This window comes from Cylas formicarius, unplaced genomic scaffold (genome assembly GCF_029955315.1).
Source record: "Cylas formicarius isolate icCylForm1 unplaced genomic scaffold, icCylForm1.1 PGA_scaffold_1__22_contigs__length_36826433, whole genome shotgun sequence".
Classification (NCBI taxonomy): Eukaryota; Metazoa; Arthropoda; class Insecta; order Coleoptera; family Brentidae; genus Cylas; species Cylas formicarius.
This window is the reverse complement of record NW_026844264.1, coordinates 28,687,296-28,711,088: the sequence shown is the minus strand read 5'-3', so window position 1 is coordinate 28,711,088 and position 23,793 is coordinate 28,687,296. Positions and strand designations below refer to the sequence as shown.

At 34.1% G+C, this 23,793-nt stretch overlaps 1 protein-coding gene and 1 long non-coding RNA gene across 2 annotated transcripts; one reads left to right on the top strand and one right to left on the bottom strand.

Moving 5' to 3' along the window:
* Positions 1 to 49: 49 nt before the first annotated feature.
* LOC132697360 (uncharacterized) lies at positions 50 to 1,665 on the top strand. The gene is made up of 2 exons (XR_009618145.1): positions 50 to 213; positions 948 to 1,665. It is a non-coding gene; the product is annotated as an uncharacterized LOC132697360 (long non-coding RNA).
* LOC132697358 (sodium/potassium-transporting ATPase subunit beta-2) lies at positions 1,057 to 23,203 on the bottom strand. The gene is made up of 7 exons (XM_060662796.1): positions 22,940 to 23,203; positions 8,990 to 9,130; positions 8,807 to 8,926; positions 8,571 to 8,755; positions 8,399 to 8,503; positions 6,305 to 6,473; positions 1,057 to 3,385 (listed from the first exon to the last, which is right to left on the bottom strand). Exons 1-7 carry the CDS (start codon positions 23,085 to 23,087, stop codon positions 3,282 to 3,284), a joined length of 972 nt encoding a protein of 323 aa, XP_060518779.1. The 5' UTR covers positions 23,088 to 23,203; the 3' UTR covers positions 1,057 to 3,281.
* Between the last annotated feature and the right edge of the window lie 590 nt (positions 23,204 to 23,793).

The window sequence follows — 23,793 nt, the reverse complement described above, 5'->3', positions numbered from 1 at the left end:
GCACCTAGAATTAATTGTACAAAACTTGAAACCTATTTCTCTAAAAAGATAGAAATTTCCAAATATATGACAACAGTGGCAAGACTGCATTATGTCATGATTGGGCATGTTTAAGCGATTGCACTCATTAATTGAAAATAAAAAAACGAAAAACGGACCTAAAATTGAAACATGACTGATTCGTTTCGTCAGTTTTACCGCCATCATTCGTAGGTAAGTATCTTTTTATTTGAAAGAGTCCTCTGAATTTGGATTTGTGCTACTGAAACTTGTTGCAAAAACCGTCTAGAATCATACTTAATTTTAACCGCTTACCACCTGCTTTAGTATTTTAAAAGTTGACTGCTCAATCTTTGTAATATATTATAAAAATAAAATGGAAAAAAAATCAGCCGTCTATTTGTTAATTGTTATAATTTCTGTAAAAAAAAACCATTGGGTTACATTGTTAAGTAGACATTACAAATCAGTACCAAGACTTGCTTAAGACCCACACTAACAAGAAGAATAATTTGTCATGATCTGATATCTAATAATCACAAGATCACAAGTTGGGCATAATAATATAGATTTGACATTATGTTAAAATTTCCAATATTCACAATTTAGATTCTAGCAGAGACATAATAACACTCAACAAAATTGGTCTTGTTTAAGTCGACTAAACTTAAAATTTGGTAGGAAAAACTGTATAAGTTCAAAAAACAACCGAAAAAGTCAAGAATACTAATCACAATATAAGTGGAAAGGCATCGAGCAACTTCATAAAATTTGGCGGAATTCATTAGAAAAGTGGGTGGGGCATTGTATTGTATAGGAAACTACAGTTGAAACCAAATTACAAAAACTTCTAAAAAACCCTACATTTTAGAAAGAAAGATGTACAGCGACTCTGTTAAGGAGTCAATTTAATAATGAGGATCCTCCGCTAATATTTTTGGTTTTAGTCACTGAACAGTAACAAACATTTGGAAACCGTTAAATGAAATTTCAGAAACTTCTCGGAATTGGGGGAAATGGTTTCGCTATTTTCATCACTAAAAGAAAACGACGAGGATGTTTTTATTTTAAATTTTATTATACTAATTTTGTCAATAAATAACAATTAGCAAAAATTAAACAGAAAGTGTGTCATTTAGTTGAAGATAGAGCTTAACCATTTAATTTTTTTTACTTGATCTGACTTAGATTATAACTTATGACTTTACAATATGTTCGTTACAAATGATTATTTTACACAGAAAGCGGAAATATACATACTTAACTCAGAATGAATTTCGGATGCATTATTGTTACCTTATAATGAAGCGCCAACAGTGTTTTGGAAGTGTCGCCTAATGAGCCGAGTTGAAATTATTAAATCGCCCAGATGATGACGTTCTCGATTTATTTGAGTAAACAAATATCAACTTAGATGTCCGCACTGCTGCGACCGTGAAATATGAATCATCTTTTAATTGAGTTACAATCTAAAATTGAGAGGTAATGCTAAAACTATCAAAATTAGAAACTGCTTGTCGCAGCCGTTTTGAATAATCCCAATTTTGTTAAGGAATGCTTACGGGAAACAGTTTTGGGCGAAATTATTGTAACCAGTTTTTGTGCGTAATCGTCAGTTTTAACATTACCTCGGGCGACGTTCACACTCTTGTGATATGCTAAATGCACCCAAAAATAATCGGGTCTTGAAACAGATCCTGTGGCAAATCTGAACATTTGTTGTTATCTAAATTACTCTAGACTCTATGAAGTACTCTTAACACTTAGGTTATTACTATTTTATAACAATATTTTTATTCTTTTCTGCTTTAATCTGCTTTTTGTTCTGCGTAATAGTAAACTATATTTAATTATACCTTTAGCAATGTAACAGTGCATAAACACGACGTTTAATTTTTAATGTTTATTGATCAACACTTGAAACAATAATTTAGGTAATTTAATATTAATGCTTAGTCGTTAGATGAACGGGCAGCGGTTACGAACACGGCGGGAATCATCGAAAATCATTTTCCAATAGTTCGTTACCAAAAGAAATTCGCGACAACAACGCGGATAAACTCGTCGGTGATTCGCCGCCGTTCCCTAACCGTTCGCTCGCCGCAGGAGATCTTATCAATTGCTTTTCTTGAGCTAAATTTGCAACGAAATTATATTTACACGAAAAATAAGTACGATTTACACTCGCCCTATCACAACACGCCTCAGACAAAATTTTAAAATTCGAAAGTCTCTGTTACAATTATTACACAATTAGTAACAATAATTTATTGTTTAATACTATATATTCAAGTGGAAATAAACGGTTTCTTCTTTATCCAAAGCAAAATGTCCTAAGAAAAGATGGCAAAGATGGTTTCATAACGCCAGTCTAACTGCTTAACAACCTACAAATATATTTATATAAATTTGGACTTAGCCTACGTTGGGTCAAAGTAGCCTAACAATTAAAAAAGTTTAAATCAAACCACGCTAGCCCATGCATATATACAAGGTATCAGTTATTAACTAGACTGAGTCAACCTGTGGATTGCTGAAAATGACCGACGTATATAGGGGACGAGTGACGTTCAGGTAGTATCTAGTGTAAGATGATGTATTGTCCATGTGGGCATTTACCTGAACGCTACTTGCCGTTCAGCCGTGAATACGTATCCCTACAACTGACGTTATTGGTTGATATCGTGCCGACACCCTGTAAATTGCTAGTTTTTTTTTTGCTTAACTTTGTAGCTGCATGCATCAGCAAACGATGAAACGCGAATGTTACTATAAAAACGTCTAGGTAAAACGAATACAACCACCACGTAAGCTTAAAGGAACTCAAGTATGAAAGGCGATAAAATAATTGTCAGAATTCGCGCACCAATGTGACCTAAAACCGAACTATTGGTTCAAATTACTCAATTACTACCTACTACGTAGACCGTTACGTTGTCGATAAAAACCAAAGATGGTGGGGATGGTAGTTGTAACGCCGAGTGCCAAAACGTATGGCGCCTTTAATAAATTTGTACCTGTTTGTGCTTAAAAAAAAACTCGGATTTCTTCGCAAGTTGCCGCCAACTCCAGTCTTTTTGAAATTTAGTGCAACAAACAAATCGCCAAAGTAAGCCAGTCAGAATGGTATCATCCCCACCATCCCAGCTTGATACCGTGTTCGTAATTTTCATACTATACAGAGTGTCTAACGCAAAATCGGGCTCCGCCGCGTGCGTGCGTTTTTTGGCAGTTGGTATATTATAGCCTCCCCCTATGCGCCAATACATTTATTTAACCTCCTAGTCAACCAGGAGTTCAAAGTGGACGGACCCTCTTCTCTCGGCTCTGTCGTGGATGATGTTCTTTGCCCACGCCTTGCATTCGATGTTGATCAGGACGTTACCTACGAGTAAAGAACAGCTAAGTGCAGAAAAGCAGTCAACCGCATATCAAGTTCATCAGACAAGATTTTTAGAACAATACGTTATTTGTAGTAAACTCAAATTTTCGATTTCTAGAAATATAGGGTGTTCAGTATAAGATGATGTTCATACTGAGATACCAAACTTGTCGGATCAGTACCGATTTACTAATTGTGGCCTCTTTTCGTAAGAACACTGTATTTTGGCAGATGTAAATCCACCGCTAGCTCGTGAAGTTAGGCACCAAGTGAGGTAAGGATTTAACATTTGGTTTGGTATTTTGCGTGCCCACAAAATTGTACCATATTTTTTCGTTTATGACTTAAAGTTTGAGAGATATTTAAACCTTGTACAAACAAACGTAACCGAAGACCTTATGAACTTTCCACTACTGGCTTTGCAACAAATGTTTGTCACACAATTATTACGAACTAATTAAATGCGCAATTTCCCAACAGGTGGATAAGCAACCTGGGACCAGTCAGATGGCTTGAGAGATCCCCAGACATAACACCCCTTACGTTATTTGTACGGGGGTGACCTCAAAAATCAAGTATACAGTAGGTCCTATGGAAACGTTGACTAACCAAGAGAAGCTGTTAACAGTAGTTAACAGTAGTACTGTGAATCAGTGTTGAGAAGATGTATGTTATGTGTGCAACAAAACAGCAAATTATTTGAATACTTATTCTAATTTTATTGTAAAAGTGTATTTTTTTCATTTTTTTTGTGCGTCAAAGAAGTAAAGAACTTTTAAAGGTAGCAGCCGTATTCTATTACCCACATCCTAAAAATTTGAACATTTTAGCTCCTATAATAAGGAACATGTTGCAGATTTTAAAAAATCGACATTTTTGTTTTTCGCCCTGTATCGACGTAAGGGTTTAAAATAAAACAAAGCTAGATTATGTTTTGGAATGTACATACGCTACTTTTCTTCAATTTAAACAACGCTGTATCTCGTACAGTTTCCAATATCCCCATGTACATCATCTTAAGTATAAGTATAAGTAGGACATGCAGTATAATACAGTAACATCAACTTAAGGAACTTTGAACTTCCTTTATCTTTATTTTCTTTCATGATTTTTCAACATTTCGGAGAGATGGATGATGATCCGTTACCTAGTTGGTCGTTAAGACGTTGTTTTATTAGTGATTGTGATTGATCATGGGTATTTCCATGATTGAGTTGCTGCAAATGTTAAGATTTGCTATGAATGCGACTTCTTTAAACTTGCTCTCTTTGCCGTTAGGTGCCCGTGGCCCAGTGACCTCTGACTATTTTATGCTGTATTGGTTCGATAGAACGTGCTATTCTGGGTTTCAATGTTTATGTGTTTTTTGTTTTTCCGTTTTTCGATGACGTTTTATTTTTCCAATGTACTATTTACCCTATTCACATTAAAGTCGCTCCTGATCTGAATACTGTTTTGATGTTATATTACTTCACAGTTGGTATGATTTTTTCTGACGTACCTTTCGGTATCGTTAAGAGTGAGAGTGTGCCTTGTTCAGGTTGACGTACTATTGAATCTGTTTTGCAACCATTATGGAGCAAATCTGTTTTAATATTATCCAATTCACTATGGAAAGATGCTTGGCTGTTGCATATTTCGATTACTCGTTTACCTAACTTTTACATTGCTCAAGAGTGGTTCTACTAATAACTTAGAAATTGTTTCATATATGTTGGTTTTCGATATAGACCTGTCCTGATGGACCCACTACGTTTATTCACAAGGACATAAGGACAATTAGCAGCGGCAGACAGGAGTTTGCCTCTTTCTCCATAATAGATTTGATATAGTCATTAACTGAATTAAACTGATTGAGATAGGAGTCCAGCTGTTTAACGGTTCCATTACACATGATCAAATTATTAATAATTAAAATAAATGCTATGGAAGTTTAAAGTTGTATGTTGTGGTGTAGTTTTTGTCAACTAGGCTACAAATAAATTTAGTTTTAATGTCGACAAACGAGTTGAACATACGAGCAACAAAATATCAGGGAAATGAAAAATTTGAGGATATTATTTTATACTTTTGTAATGCGATTACAAATGAAGCATCAAAGATTTTGCAGTTCGAAATAAGAAATTCATGCAATGGGAAAAAAATTAATAGTCTTGTTACTTTGTACAAAGTTTTTGCATCCAATATTCTACAGTACCGTCACTTTATTATGCAGATTATACCAAATTTAAAAAATAATTTTAGTTGGTAAAGCAGCAGGACATCTATTTTTTGAACAGTCCCACACACATTTCATTTAAACTTAATGACTTTTTATGTTACTTTTTATCTGTAAATCTAAGTCATTCAAACATGCGGATTGATATATCGGTGCTAGCCCCACCCACAATCAATAAATAGTGTAGGAAGCTTTAAATCAAAGATTTTTAAAACTTCTCAGCCTATTCTTTAATTGCGATTGAGCGGTATATAAATATGATACTGTTAACAGTATTTTTCTAAAATCTTCCGTCAAATAATCTAGTGTGATTACGGAGCTTTAAATGAAAATATTTTTTAGTAAATGTCCGGGCAGCATTGGATGGATAATCTGGAATGGAACTTCCATTCACCAACGTCTGCCGTTTTTAAATGTCCTTCTGTCGAAAACCAACACATAAGGATGATTTAATCCAATAGCGTTCTATTTTTTAAGAAAATTTTTGTTGACCGTTTGTGTTCTTTAAAATCATAATAACGTGCCCAGAGTCGCGTCTTCTATATAAATTCGTATTTTTCTTCGAGCACTAATAAAGTAAAAAAAAAAAAAAAAGTGCACAGTGGTTCTGTTATAATTTAAACCTTAAAATTGGTGCGACCACTGTATCGTTTATTATATATTATAAGGCAGACACACCCAAGACTACGCGATGGTATACTTACGCGCTGGTTTTTCGAAATGAACAGCCACGAGTGGGCTCAGGTAACCTTCCTGATTCTTGTACGGGAAATACTGCGATGGGAAACCTCGTTGGGGAATGTATCTTATCGGACCGATGTGTTCTTTGTCGGCCACATTTTCACCTTCGCAAGTCACCCACACCATTTTGGTCTACAAGCGATATTGTGTTTTGTAAAATATTAGTAATAAGTAAATAAAATTACCATAAGTACTGAAATCTAATGCACTCGACAGGGTTGGAAAGCTTATGTTAGGTTTTTCCGTTTTATTCGCAGGTAATAGATTTTTTAAAATAATTTTTTTACGTTGTCATTGTTGGGCCCTTACCCGGTTCAACTGAGGCTTTGTTTTTCTCATGCTATATTGTATAATAAGCGAATAAAAGTCTGCAGTGTCTCAACGTGCTTAAAACTTTCGGTACATAAATAAATGAATTTGGTATGGACAATGTTACCAGCAACGGATAATATTTACATATTATCAGAATATGTATTTAACTAACTTAATGTACATGTACAAATAAATCTGTTTGTGAAGCAGTAAATTAGATACACCAAGCAATCATCAGTTACTTGGAAAGCACTTACTTATGCATAGCACATGTTTACTATACAGTAGCCTTAAGTGCCTTAAAGTAGGTATTGCGTCGCTAAGTCACTAGGTCGGTATTGTACGACCAAAATTATAGTGCATTTATTGCTTTGATGTTTTAAGTATTTTACAGTACCTTAGCCGCAGACCTTAGCAGGACCTCGGTAAAACTCATCCCAACAGATGTTTATTCTGCATTAAGTAGGTCTTGCCTGAGATGGGCCGTAACGAATATTTGTAGAAACTTGAATTTTTTATTTGACACGTAAATGAACCGTTTTAAATTTGATTAAGCATTGACGCTGGGGTATTTTCGAATAAGTAGAAGCGTTTATTTTAACATCAAGTGATATGTATCTTTCTTAATTGTAATATGTTCATATATATTATTGAATGTGATCTTTCCAGTAAATACGTATTTATATTTATATTTATACTAGATAGTTCAAAGGGTAATTGTATCTGTACTGTATTTATCTTAGCAGATAAGTTTGAATATAATCATTTTTGTGTTCTGTGCCTGTCGATTAACAATATTCTTCTTCTTGTGTTTTTGTGCCTTCTACATAGTTCTTCGATTTGTAAACAACAACAGTCCTTTTGAAGACTACAAATTATTTTCACGGTAGATAAAGGTATGTTCCAAGACTACAAATAAATATTTTTCAAAGAAACTTCCGCAGGCTACTGTAATGCTTTTTACAAAACTTCTGGACTCCTCCTGCGTCGGTTTTTGCTTTGCAATTTCGGCTAAGCAAAAACCGACGCGGGAGGAATCCAGAAGTTTTGTAAAAAGAAAACAAATATTTATTAGAATCTTACAATTAAACATTTTTTTAGGGTTCCTGTTTTTTAACACTTTAAAATATGGAGACCGTAAAATGAAGCAGCTGTTAGAAGAAGACATGGAGAACAACGCAGAATTTGAAGACGAAGTGGAGATGGTAGTCGAGCCTAATTACAATTTAGAAGACGAACTACCTCAGCAAATAAAAAAACGGATCCGTTTGTCTTCGGATGCTAAACAAATTGTTTTGAATATTTACAATTTTATAATAAATTCGAAAGGGGAAGTAGGAGCAGCAATAAAAATAACTGACATAGAACGTAATAAATTGTTACTTTGTACTAATTTTTCTATGTACATGTTTGAATTGCTCGGCGAAAAGGTGTTGGTAGGTAAATTCCTGGAATGGTTACGGGTAAGGGTCTGCTCGGTAGGGTGTTCTATAAGTGCCTACGTTTTTGGCGTAATAAACGGGGTCGGTCGGTTGTAAAAGCACTATAATTCTGGTCGAAGTATATATATTTGACTACTCCGTATACCATACTCCATATGTAACATAAATGGAGGTATAGGATATACATACTTACATACTAATACTTAATGTTGGTAATATATCAAAAATCGATTAGTAACGTATTACCGAAAGTGCCGACGGGTTGGTTAGTAAGAACATTTCGATAGTGTAAAAATTACTTACATCAGAACTTTTCCTTGTCTCGTCTTGTATTGCCTTCTTCAAATAATCTTTTGTATCCGCTGGTAAATTTGTTGTATTGTAATATTCTGGGACCCAATTATAAATCTGAAAACAAATTCCACACCGAATTAATATAATCGATAGGAAATGACCTTACGCGCGATTGACTTACTCTATTAAGTTTAAGGAATATACATGGTCCTGCGGCAGTCGTATTGTAACTGTACCTTTCTAGAGGCACGCAGGGGTACCAGCTCTGATCGATCTTCACGTCGCACACTTTGTCGTTTGGAGGCGGCGTGTAAGGGGCGCAGTCAATAAGTCTGTCGGCGTGCGGGTTATTGCTCTTATTGTATGCTACAAAATGGTTCTTTGGTTTGATGCACGGCCACTAGAGTGTATACTCACCAACTAAAAATTTGTCCAGCTCTTCGCTCCAGTACTTAATATTTTCGTTATTAGCCGACTTGTACCAAACTAAAGTACTTTCTACGTTAATTTCTGGTGGCATAGGTCTAAAACCTAAACCTGAAATCATACAATATTAGATAATAGTTATGGAGGTACCTATAAAAACATTCTAATATTCACCTGGATTAGTTCCTATTAACGATCTGTCTAATTGCCACTTGGGCACTTTATAATCTAAAGTTTGATAGAATACTGTCAACATCGTTGCGAAGAAGCCAATGAGAACAGCGTAGAAACAAATGTAGAAGAACAAGATTTTCGCTGAAAAAATAAAAATTCTTGTTAATATGAAAGTTTGAATTCTCAGATGCATTGAAGTCATAACATTTGTGAGAAAGGATACTTTTAATACTTGTAAAAGGTAGATTTTTAACTGAATTCATTTAGATATAGAAAGCAGTACGTGGCCACTCTAAAATGATCAACAAATTTATAGTAAGCACATTTCAGCACTTTGGAACCAAAACCCAAAGGGGTTGGCGGGGTGCTTCCATAATCCATAAACTCCACGCCATTATGGAGGACAAATTTTCATTCTGGTATGTTCCAGTTACGTTATCAGGTGACGAAAAGTTCATTAATCATGCATACAGGTCAAATCAGATTCCTTTCGACTTCTATTTGGGTGATGGTCGAGCACGCGTGAAAACCTGATTAAACCTGAATAGGGAATTTTGACAGGCTTCCTGAAAACGAACTGGACGATACGCAATATGGAACATTTCCGCGAGACATGGCACGATAATCGACCAACGAAGTTCCAATATCCGGCTTGAGTTAACCCTTTTTTTGGGTCTTCTTTAATTTGCATTTTCAATAGGAATTCCGAGGTATATTTTAAAATGCCGATTGCACTAATTGATTGCCGCAAATATTGAAATAGAAAAAAACGGCTAGTAATGGGCATTCCTGTCTTTCTCTTGTTTATATAAATGAGAGGATGAGGGGTACTTTGTTTTGTTTAAATGTTTATAGAAAATAAAATTTATAATAACCTAACTTCCTAAATCACCTCCGATAAAAGCGCAAAGTGATATAGTAATTTAAAATATTTTTTTCTAAAAAATATATTAACCAGAAAATGGTAGTGTGCATTTTTTGGGGATAATTATTTAAAAAAACACCAAAATTTGTAACTTTAACCAATATTTTCAAATTCTTGAAAATGGGAAAAATTTCCTTTCAAATTTTTGTGAAAAGTAAAAAATAAAAAAATACTGATTTATTTTTTATTTATAAATAAAACATTACCGGTTTGAATTTAGCACAAAAAATGCAAACATGTAGAAAAAATGAGAAATAATATAAAATAATCTTTTTGCAGTTGCAACATCTGGACAATTTAAAAGCCAAAAAGTTTTCGCAAGCACTTTAATGAGGTATGCCTTACATCTATAACTAAAAATATAATCATTTTTGGATAACACACACTTAACATAACGCAGGAACAATATTTTACTTTACAAATCGGAAAATTAATAAAATCTTTGTCAAAACATCGAAGGAAAAAACCAAACGAAACGATTAATTGCCAGCAAACTGGAGACGCTTCTTGCCGTCGCTCATAACCTCATTCCCGTGTATCACGGGTTGACAGCGTGCCTGGCGTCGACCGTATTTTGAATTTATTTTATTTGTTCGGTCTTTATCTGCTATTAGTATTAAATTGTATGACAAAGAAAAGAATACCCATACTCATACCTCACAAAATCGATATTCTGTATTACCTAGTTTAGGTCGAGTTCACTGGCGTGGTAAACTCGGTAAATTAGAGAATTATTAAATTAAATTACATTTTGATTCAATTTTGTTCTATTTTTGAGTTCTTTTTTGTTTAAGAAATTGATTTTAATCTAGATGTCGCCCAAGGAGTAAAATATTTATGGTGACCGATGTAAGGTATTAAACAATTTTCACAAGCGAATTGTGAAATAGAATTTAATTTACGCGATTACGTTTTTTCAAATTCACCTGGATGAAGTTTTATTTAATTGCACTCTGAATGTAAAATCCATTTAAAGGTTTAGACCTCGTCGACTCGGAGATTAAGTTTTTAATATTTGTGACTTTTGGGATTTCTCTTTTGAGCAAATAAAATTAAACAGGACGCGAGAAAATAAACTGACTTTTTGCGTTAGAAACGGGGTGGGGATATTTGTTTTGCAGGGCTTTTACGCGAAGCCTGGGATATGTGGGACTACGGCAAAGCAGCAGCGCGCCGCTTTTTTTTTTTTTTAATTTTATTAATAATAAAATAAAAAAAAAACCTGTTTACTTGTATATTGGAATTAGGTACATTATAATTTTTGGTTCTATTGTTGTTAATTAATATGTGTCATGAATAAAATTTTACTTCCCCTTTTAACAAGGAGACATAGATACTCAGTATTGCGTTACTGTAATTATCAATTACCTACCTATAACAGTTATGGTCGTCCAGAATTAAATAATTTACCTGCAAAAACGTTGTCAGTATCATCGGAGAGTTTAATTGTGTAGGGACGCCAGGGTTGCAGTTGCAACTTCATTTGTTTGGTGTAGTTTTTTACCATTTTAAATTAATTAAGCGAGGAAACCAGCTAGCCTTTTGATTCGAGCGTAAATATATATTTTTTACTTATTTTTCATTGTTGAATTAAGAAGCAGGACAATAATGTAAAACAATTGCAAAAACATACCGAAAAAGTCGCTCTGCTTGCGTATGATCCAGACGGCGTAAGGAAAACTTTTTGCATGATATACTATTAATAATAATTAACAGCAAAATTCCCGACAATGCTATTTTACAGGATAAGATTAGTTTGCTGGTTATTTTGTTATAAGTAAAGTAAATAAGTAAGTAAAAAAGTCTTGGGTTTGTTTTAAATTAAAATTTTCCATAAATCGAACGCCCATGGAGGGATTGTTCGATACGATAAACAGACAACTCCATTATATAAAGTTACAGTGAAAGGGATTTCCGATCCTGCGGGTTGAAGGGACATTTGCAAAATTGCGACTCTCGTCCTATATCTCCCAAAAAATATTCGATTTAACCAGATAATTGCCGAAAATCGATTTCGCTTTACAGAAAATTAAATAGTCACGTAAAAAGGCTTGCGATATTTTCGTTTTATACACGGAAACTCGAGACAGCTTTAACGTTAAATTACTTTAAGCCGATATACAACGGAGGCGTATCGATCTGATAATAAATGTCAAGTATACTTAATTATCACCCCATCTTTGTTGGCAAAGGCTGTCAGCGCGCGTAATATTCTAGCATGGGGTTTCTATAGAATCGACCTTTAAATATACCGGTTTTCGAAAAACAAGAGGCAACGTCAATAGGGATAATTGCGAACAGTTTGTCTGTCCTTGTTTGTGAGTCTCGTGCTTCTTCGAGGTATTAAACTCAGTTATAAAAGGATAACTTTATAAATCTGAGAATAAATAGTATATAACGCAACTAGTTTTGTAAACGGCATTTGAATCACGAGTTTATTTGACACGAGCGGAGCGAGTGCTCAATTAACGAGTAACTTTAAAAGTTTACAAAACCCTTTGCTTATTATACTTCCTCCAGTTTTCGGGTACACTTTTGAAAAACAACACAAAACATCCGATTTTTCTAAAATCCGGGAGTGCTATTTACAAAACTTCAGGATTCCTTCTGTGTCGATTATTGTTGAGTTGGACTTGCTAACGTTTCGCCAATCACCCTGTTCGCTTCTTCAGAGCTTAACTTAACCAGTTCTAGTTTCAGTTAAGCTCTGAAGAAGTCAACAGGATGATTGGCGAAACGTTAGCAAGTTCAACTCAACAACAACCGACGCAGGAAGAATCCAGAAGTTTTGTGAATATTATTACACTAGATTGTGGAAGTTTCTTTGAAAAATCCCCGAAGTGGCTAGCAGCCGTAGGTAGAAAAAGTGACGCTGTAAAATGACACTTTCCGCACGTTAAATCGGTGTATATAGTCGGTACGATTTGTGATTGCATAGTTGGAAATAAAATGCTAGACAGAATAAAATAAATGTCCCTCTGATCAATGTAAGACAGCCGTCACTAACGATAAGGATTATATTACATGGAAGTAAGAGGGGCCGAATCAGTTGTACCTGAAATTTATTAATTTAATTAATATGCCCATACTCAGAGATGTATTCATGTTTTTTCTATGCCATAATAGATCAGAGTGTTCCTTAATAACATTAAATTATGATAATTTGGTTAATAAACTATTGTCTGAAAACTCCGTCCATCGTATTTACTATGAAACATCTTAATCATCAGAGCAAAATTTGGTAACTGTCTGGAGAGCTGCCTTCGAAACCGATACTACTGCAGTATCATCGTGCATTGCCTCATTTACAATACTTTTATTAAAAAATATTTTCAATTGAGCTCACACCAGATCTATGGCATTAAATATACAATGGTAAGGAGGCGATCTTAAAACTTGATGACCTATTTGAGCAATTATTTCGTCTGTGGCATACGGCAAGTTTGTTTTGTAATTTTTGACGATTTTTAACATTCACTATTTTGCGTTACTTAAATCCAATTTTACAAACAACTCTATGGATGGTGGCAGGACTTATATTTATATTGGTTTCATCTTCTTCTAGTTTTTTTTTTCAATTTATCCGTGGTAGGAACAACTTCGCTTTGATCAAGACAATACATTTTCCTTCTTATTAGGTCTTGATCACTATTTATTCCTTTTTACAATTCTCTGCTATTAATTATAGCCCTTATCGACGATATTGGCGTTTTTGTAAGTAGACAGTTTCAAAATTTTTTTTGATAAGTCCTCTGCGGATTAAAGTTTCATGCACAGTTTTCACAACTTTTCTTGCACCAAGGGATAAATGATTTCGACAAGACATTGTTAAATAACTTTTTCAAACCGCACAGTAAAAACTTTAACAGTGCCACAAATAGTCAACACTCAAGATATATATTACAAAGAAAGAAATATACCTCCACCACTGTCTCGTAAAAATATATTTTTAACAATAGGTAATACCATCGTTAAAGTTTTGCCAGCACGAAAGCCAATACGAAGAAGATTGATATAGACTATATACTTTCAGTGGTCTAGAATGATAATGTGCATTATCCAAAATAAGACGGCCTTTCGAGTTTCGGAAGAAGTTTTTTCAAAATGCGACTCTGTTTTATAGTGGAAACTATCGAATTATCCGGTGCTATTTCTGTCGACTATATGACGTCCGGGCGTAATATACTACCTAGTATACTAGTGGAAGCAGGTAAAATACTTGGTTTTATGGCCGACTATGCCATTGCAAAACGTACCGACTATAGTTGCGGATTTTAGAGAAGGTACTAGAAAAATCGGGAGTGTTTGGAATGCTATTTACCTATCTCAATCACCTAGTACTAACAAATTGAACTAACTGTTTGTTACCATTTTTAATTTGCCTATGTAACCAAAGGTTGTGAAGTTATTAGCGAAAATTGTTTTTGTTTTCCTGTTATATTTGCAATAAATAAAATGTTTAAAGTATTTTTTAAACAGTATAGTAGCAAAATAATATTTTTTAATTTGATATTCATTTAACATAATTGATGGCCACCCCATTTTAATAAAAAATGGTGTATGATTGTCACTTAATTTAATGCAAAACTTGGTATCTTACAAATTATAGTTTATTGCACCACAAGTTTGGTAAACGGAACTTTGGACGGAGTTAGGCATGAGTGAAGATCAGCGAAGCCAGTGTTTAATAAAAGAGAAGTTTATTAACGTGTTGCATACTATTCTTTTTATACGACCATTATTATACATTCATTGCCGGACAAGTAAAATTTACCGAGAACACCCGATCGATCCCAACCTGTGATTAAAGTACCGGAAACGTTCGAAGTGACTCAGCCACTTTGTGCACGCCTGCTTTATATATAAATAGATATTTTGAAGTAGGAAGTAGCAAAGGTTTGTTGTGAAGAATTAGTAATAATTTTCTAATAAAAAACTATATAAACTGTAGTATATTATGGAAGAAGTTTCATAAACGCAGTGCTCCATAAACAAGTGACTAAAGAGACTTATCAACGTGTTACATACTATATTTTTTCTACGACCATTAATTTGTGGCTGCTTTTTTGCAAATTATTTCATTTTCTTATTATTTTATTTCCTAGACAAGCAAAAATTATCCTATATATAAAATAAGCTTCTTAGTTAGAACGATTAAAATCGATATCCATTTACTGAAATCCACACAGCCGTTCAACTGAGTGCTTGCGGTGGGTAGAAATCTAAAACAAGAATTCGATGCTGAAAAATTGCTTTGAATAAATTGATGCACTGCTGAACTGATTATCGCGCACGCAAAGTTCTACCTTAACGTCTGCTAAAGCTTAGCGAAATCCTATATCCCCTTAGCTGACCTAGTTGGGACTAGTGTGTTTGGTTTCTCCTTTCGCCACTCCGAAACCCATTCTGCCGAGTCGGATTAACGTCTTTTTATAAACCGGAGGGTGCATCTCATTCCGGAGATCCTATCCATTTCGAAGTTTCATCACTCAGAATTATTTTAAAATAAAAGAATTTCGATGTAATTACTTTACTGTATTTTCTAGGTGAAATGGGCAACTTATTATGTGAATTGGATGAACTGTATTATAGATATAGAAATCAATTTCATTCAGTTTGTTGACTTGATTTGAATGAGTAATTGATATTAAGAACATTGGACAAAACACTAATATATCTGTTTTTCAACTGCTCAATAACTCGTCCATAGATAGAGACTACAACAAATAGTCCTGAACAATCTCAGAATGATAGTGAACCACATTGCGCTCCATATACTTCAGACGTACACGCTTCATGAAATGTTGGATAACGATTCACATGTTCTCTTCATTTAGGATATAAGCTTCACCGTGTCCTTCGTTAATAATGTACTCGGTCCTTTTTTATATCAATCGAACTGAACTAACCACATCTGAATCGAATTTTTTGACCTTGATTTTTCATCAGACTCTGTGCATATTTGAATTTTTGCAATGACTTTTATGACATGACTAGTACCCTACATATCGGAGTTATTGATTTTCTTAGAAATCGATAAGTAGCTAACTACAATTCGTCGCCTCGCGTGATATAGTACAGACTAAAAATAGAATTGGGCAGTAAGTGATCTTTTTAGAGGCTTTTGTCACGGCATATTATATAATGCTTTCTTTGACACAATGCATGAATGTCAGTGAATGTGTTTTAAAGTAAATTATATGAAAAAAAAAAACATAATACCCTGTTATCTCCGTAATTTTGCTACCCTATGCGTTAGGCCGGTGGAAGGTAAAGATGTCTCACAGCAATGTAAAAATATGTATGTACCGGGTGTCGCCCAAAGTTATTTTTAGAAACAACACAAATTTTGGATTTTAAAATATAGCGGTTTCAAAATGACAAACAGACGGTCTCGATATGTCATTTCACAGTCAAAATTTCATATGGACTGGCAGAAAAAATGATGCGTGTGCCAATGGGTGTATGTTTTATTCTTAACTCACCTATCTAGCTATCCGGTTATTTCGTAGACCAGCCTTTACGTCATTTCACATGAAATTTCGACGGCAAAATTTACAAAAAGACGATTTTTTCACATAAGTAACTTCTAAACCGCTAAATATACAAGGTTGCTTAAATAGGATAAAAGTTGTGTATTTAGATGCATAATACAAAATGAAGAAGCCAAAATTAAATTGTAACGGTGGACTAACAAAGATTTTAGGAAACCCAAATTCTTTGATTTTCAGTTTTTTTCTAGTACAATGCGCGCTATTCAAGAATGCAAGGGTCTTATTGCGGAAATCAATTTTACCATTTGCAAAACAATATCATATTAAAGAGATATTTTTGCCATCATACAATCTACTTTAAGCAGCTAAAAAATGACGACAATTTGAATAAAACTTCACAAATCTAAACGACCAAAGAAAATCAATCCAAAAGTGGCGACAACGAATCGAGTTGACTCGATGAAGTTAAATTACTCATCAAGCACTATAATTACCGGCAATTGCCGCAACTACCTTTTCAGCCGTATTTAGGCTCTATAGAAGTGTTCCAATGCAGATGCAGATTCTGCCTTTCTCTGGTATGCCCCGTCTCTTTTCATTATCGCCCTTCCGGGCTCTCGCAATTCGTCAGTCATCGAATGGATTTCCAATCAAGTACACAGAGTAAAAACGGATCACTGTTCGATGACAGGCAATTATATTCGACGTCAGCGCTAGGCGGTGGAGAGTTATTTTGGGGACACCAAGCTTAGATATATTCTGCTTGCGTTTTTATCATTTTTTTTTATTTTAACGCTTATCAATACTTGCTTGCTACTTAAATTAAATAAAATTAAGCTTAGATCCTGATTATGTAAATACTTACAGCAAATAAACTATTATTAAATTTATATAAAACAAATTGCTGCTCGAAAGAGAAAGGAGAAACCTTGAAAATTAAATTCAAGAACAAAAATTTTGAAACTTTTGCTCAGTAAGTCGGTTGACTGTGATATTTTCGTGACAGTATTTCGAAAAATATTCTATATTTCACGGAAAAATAGTGTGGACGCCACTGTGTTTAAAAAAATTGTACAAAATGCGGGTTAGACTGTGAGATTTAAGGGCAAACGCGGCAGATGATTCCTTGTTGCGCGAAAAAAAATTTCCTTATAAATTAAAATTTAAAAAAATAGGGTTTCTTGTGAATTATTACGAAACGAAGTTAAGAATTTTGAAAATGGGTCGTTGATGTGAATTAAAGTTTGAAACGTTGTTCTAAATTCTACTCCTCAAATTCGTAATATTTTGAAACAACTGTACGATATTTCAATTTTTATTACTCAGTTAACAATAAGGTACGTTTAAAAATGTATGATTGATGCTATTCTCTTAGTGTGCTTAAACAACCCATGCAAGATAAGGCGTCAAGATTGTCAATCACGACTTGATGGACAGTTCTTATCTCTGGATGGCTTAATGACATTTCGATGGAACGTGATTAAGATAAATTGGAAAACTTGAAAACGATCAAGTAGCCCCGAAAGTGCGGTTTTTTGATACTCACAGAGTTTTAAGAAAGAAATATTATAGACAATAAATGTTATTCGTCTCCGGTCTTTCAAAACTGCCTTTTTGGTACTATAATTTCGTTAGGATCCGCTTTAAATCATGTTCATCGGCATAAATTCCTGCAAATTTAATGACCCCGGAAAATGAATTTTCCTATCCATACAGCGGAAACAATGACTAATAAACTTCCTGTGTTACATTTATTTCTGTACTTTTTTAATTGGCATTATTGTCATATCCGGTCTAATTGCGATCCGGTTGCATTTCACGAACTGTAAACCCAAAACCAAAAAAGCGATGATTGATATGCCGGTCGATGATAATAGATATTGCATTATGGTTCAGAAGTTTGTTGTAGACTATTCTGTAACATAGTAGAACCCATCAAGTAATGGTATAAGCAGTAGAGCAACTTTTCACAAAATATTTTTGAATATTTGAGTGAAGCTGAGATATCCAATTACGTAAGCAAGCGTGTCACTTTAAGATGCTTTCCTTCGTTACCAATAGTCTCGAGGTACTAATATACTAATATTTGCGGTACTTTAGTCATGGGTTTGGGTGCGATCTGAAGTAAGAAGCATAATATTCAGCAATTTGATACATTTTTCAGTCACTCATTATTAAGCACCCGCTCCACTCGTGCCAAATCAAATTCGTGACTAAAACGGCGTCTGTCAAACTTGTCATACTATTTATTTGAAACTACAACGGAGCACTCTCAGATCCATAATAAAAAAAAATGACATTTCTGGGATCTAAAATGTACTTTAATTAATAACAATAAAAAAACTGGTAGTTTGAAATCGTACATTTTGGGTGTTGTTGTGTGATGTTGTTTACAAGTGCAGTTAACGATCCAGTCTCCAGTATTTAAATTTAAATCTTAGTTTTGACCCTAAAGCTTCTGATATTGTTGACCTCGCTTTGAGATTATTACAGGGATCATTACACATTAGATAAGTGTGAGACGACGTATTAAAAGCATTGTGATTGTGATTGTATTTTTGATGATTTATTTTTGTTTTTTGACACTGATTCGTCAGTTCCACTTTTTTTATGTATATTCATATCTGTCTTAAATTTGATTGCTGCATTAATGCTGCAAGGTACGTTAATTTCTTTTAAAAATGATTTTAATAGCGACGTTAAGAGCCTTGAATAATAAACTTCTCACCTTCGCATTGAAATGTTTGAATTGAAATGTTTCCGGTATGTTATCATTTTCGATCTTCAGTTTTAGCTATTTTTTTTTTGTTTATGTTACGGTCAATCTGTTTTACTGGAGCGAGTCACGCAAAAACTGTATTTTTACTTTAATAATAGCTTTTAGCCATGACTACTACGAATACGCTCAATAAAAGATTGAGGTATATTTCTTTAAGTTTTACATGCAGTGGGCTGTTTAATTTCATCATTGTCTTTGATGAACTCGAACAATATGCTTTGTACGTGTTCTAACTGGGCCGTCCGATGTTTCAGTAGGTAGAGTTCGCCTAACGATATACCGTTTTTACAATCGACAAGAACTGTGCCGTGCGGCCCGTTGTATTTTAAGAGGAAGGAAATTTTCTATCATTAAACTATCATATTAATTCATATTAGTGTGCTTTTTCTAAATCTTTCTAAAACAGTCCCTACTTCAGGTAGCCCTATTTCAAGTTGAATTTGCCCATTACATAGGTTGATCTCCTATATTAAAAACTTATTAGAAAGCTAGAAAGAAAAAATATCTGCCAGAAAAAATGTGTAGAACATGTCATCGACGAATAAAATGTTTACAGACTAGACTTGTGCCAGAATTGATTGTTAATAGTCCAGTGACGATAACGATAATTTTGATGTAGAATATTTTTTTTATAAATATTCTAACATTGTTTCATTCATATGTATAATAAACATTTTAAAGTAAGAATAGATTATCTTAAGGAACTTCATACTGCGCTCTACTGCACGTCTGACTTACGTAGTAAATAAACGATACAAATAAAGAACCATCTCCACTTATGTATCAACATTGTGTAATTTTTTTTTTCCATTCTAAACATTAAATCGAAAAGCGTTGTAAAATTGCGTATTTGCAGACGCCATAATTATGAACCCGGACGACCCAATTTCTCCAGAATTAATGCAGCTTAACGCTAATTGTGTTTAAAAGTAATTTTCTCCGATAAGGAAATGGAAATTGATTTTCCGAATGAATAAAAAATGGGACCACCCGACGGAGTTGAATTTAGAGATACATATTATCGATTTTAAAGGAGAGTAATGCCATTTTGTCTCCCGGCTGACGACAAATAGTGGCGAGTGTCACTTAAAACTAATTTTTTATTTTATTTACATCGTTCTGGCTGAAAACTATGGGTTGAAATTTTTGGGTCTTGGGGCACTATTTTGTCAAAGATAAAATCTTGAATTAAAATTTATTAGTATTTCATTTTCGTGTCAAAATTAATGTTAAGGTTTTTCTATTACTTTCGTCAGAGAAGTGAACTTGTTTTAGGAATGGATGTTTTGCAATCATTTTCATGAGAAGTAAAGCCACGAAAATTAACCGAGATTGTTACTCTCGAGTTTTTGCCGAACCGAACAGTGGTATCAAATATGTAAACTTTTTGTTATGTACAAAAAATAGAACCAAATGTCACCATATGGCTAGTCAAAGCAAAATATTTTTCATTTCGTCTTTTCGCCTCGTGTTTCATTACTCTTCTTTGTCAAAAAACTTTTTCCTTCTAATCCGACACAGGGTTGCTCGATGAACAAAACTTATTTCAGAGAAGATAAGTTACGGATAATTGGAAAAGTTCAGCTTAGCTGACTCTCTCCGCAATTAGGTGCAGAGTTTCGCCTCCTATCACGATTTTTTTAAAATCTTGGGTTAAAATCGTATTTTCATGACATTAATATGTATAATAAAAGACTCTGAAAGAGCTTTAAAAGCAATTTTGGACCAAAAGTCGAATAGAACTGGTTTAAAAAACAAGGGACAATTTGAAAGCGAATGGTTTTTTATGCTACAAATGATAATTTAAATTGAAGTATGTATTGACTACAAATTTTGGGTTAATAGCACACAAACAAGTAGGTGAACCCCATTGGCATTTTGTGTGAAAATATGTTGTTAATATTTGAAAGATGAAACTGCAAGAATCTTAACTTATAAATACAGCGAATATTGTAAATTTATAGGGTTAAAAGAGAACAGAAGTTTTGCAGTTTGTGGGAACTTATTTAGTTTCAATTTTTTTATATTCGTTATTATTGTTTTCAGATTATTTCTTAAATCACCCCCATACTTATTGAACATTCTATAATTTTTCTAAGAAGGACCAAAGCTATTTTTTTTTTAAATTCTCACTACTTCGCTTTTTAAAAATTTTTGATAATAAAATCAGTGAAACTCAACTATTTAATAAAAATATTTGGCAACGAAAGAGCTAGTCCAACTGATATCTGCCAGACCAAGTAATAAACCATGCAAATTTATGGAGATATTGATTTCTAGTGTCCTCGAGGGAAATGTGCGGTAAACTGCAATTTTATTAAAATATGCCGCGTATTAATCAGGGTAAGTACAGAAATTTACACGACCTTGAAGAAGCGGAAGTTAGAAAATTAAAAATGAAATTCGCTTCTCATCTTATTTTAACCTAATTGTCGTTAGTTTATAGTTCCAAAATAGATAAATTATAACGCTGAATCGTATAAATCTTTAAATTATGTTAAGATGCTAGCGGTTAAAATAGAATTATTTATACTAATTTTATAATTAATTATGTGAAGGATTTTGTTCTTTATATGTACTATTTGAGTGAGACAAAGCAATCAATTTCAAGTTTTTAAACGTTATTCTGTTATGAACGCAAAAAGTGCAATTTTTTGGTTTGGTTTTGTTTTGTTTGTTTATTTTTGTTTTGTTTTGTTTTGTGTTCAACTATCAAATAAATATAATATCTACTAACTACTCTGAAATAAATATAATAGGCCCAGAAAATTGTCATTAAGAAAAACTGTTCTGCATGCTACAGTTTGATACATATTACGCGAGTCCCTGATTAGCGAAGGCCAGCCGGCTATTAAATCGTTATTAATTTTGATTTGAGCGATTGATTTTAACACTATTTTTAGATTTTGTACACGATGTTTTACTATCGAAGTTCTATATAGGATATTAAATATTTTTTAGTTGACTAATTGGTTGAAGTAAATTACAAATTGGATGAACAAAAAACTAGGTAATAGTAAAAAAGGGACTATTTTAACCCACCACCATTCCGTTTTTGTGGAATATGTATCATATCGAGGCCAAACTTTCCTTAATGCCACAAAAGAAACAGTTAGGGAAATCGTAGTTAATAAAATATTGGTTGTTGTAACGAATTTGCAAAACCAAGTCAACTAAACGAAAGAAATGCTTAATTTAGGCAATTGATTAGTTTCAAAATCTCCAAAAGACTTTCGTGCTTGTCTACTATGAGGAGTGACCATATGTTACTCCCACCCGACGTTAAGGCACAAATATCGATCAAGCCGAAATATTCCGTTTCGAATCAGTTGAAAAAAAAAAAAAACAAAATCGCCGCAAAACAAAAATCGACCTGTATAACGGGCGTCGTCTCGCCGAAATCCCACAGCCGCGACGGCGCCATACCAGTCGTAAGTTTTCCGAAAATGCCAATTTCCACTACGACATGCAATTTTCCGCCCCTATTTCTTTGTTTCTCTACGCCCGTTACCCGGTCTATTTCAAACATTCAATAAAAAGGGAAGATTTTTGAGGACAAAAGGTCACTGTGTATGGAGGTACAGTCTGGGGAACGTTATATAATATCTGGATGCTTTAAATGCCAATAGGTCATGGGGACTAGTGGGGTTTTCGATAGGGCGGGAGCGGGTTCCTGCTCGCTTCGCGTCGGTTTCATAAATAAATGAAAAAACGGCATGGTTATTGAAATGAGGTCAAAAAAATCGACTTACCCCAACTGCTCGCGGTTCTTCCCAAAAATTGCGACGTGTCCGGGTTCCATAGAAAAATTCGGAAGCTTTCCCATTTTCCTAACTCCGGCGGTTTCGTGTAAAACTGCGTGTCGTTGGCTGCAGCTGAATTTTGTTTTTTGTCCGCCATTGCTCTCAAACTTGCTATGCGATGCTGCCCACACTCACTGACTTCTTCCCTGCAAGAAGAGGCGGACAGGGCGACTAAGGGGATGAGAAAATATCGGATTGCGCGTCGATAAGCGTCGCGGCGCGCACTGCGACGACGCGTCCTCTTGCTGTCGGCGTTTGAGGAGGCATCTTGCGGACTGCAAACGATGCTGGTCAGCGGAACAATAGTAGGGGACTGTTTTGGGAAGCACTACGTTACGCCGCGTGGTCAATTTTTCTAAACTGGTCATTCAAAAGGGCGCATTTAGAAATACGATTTGTTTTTATATTCGGTTTCAATTAAGTTTCCGCATTTAACTCCTTCCTTCATCAGAAAGAGGCATTTGGACAATAGAAGTAGTAAATGTTCTATAAAATATTCAACAACAAACATATTTTGGATTTCTATGTTCTATACAGTTTGAACAAAAATTAACAAAACAAATAAATAGTGAGATCTTTTTTGTAAGAGAACTCTTTCCCTAATAATTTTCTGCAAATTATTCTACACTTAGAGGTTGTTCTTGTACTAATTGAATTGATTTTATTTATTTTTTTTAATCATGAAAACACGAAATTGAAAACTGACTGAATTAATAAAGTATCTTTCATATGCTTTTGACGTACATTTAGGAAAATAAAATGAAGTTAGCTGCTAATAAAATTGTGGGGAAATTCCATTAGCA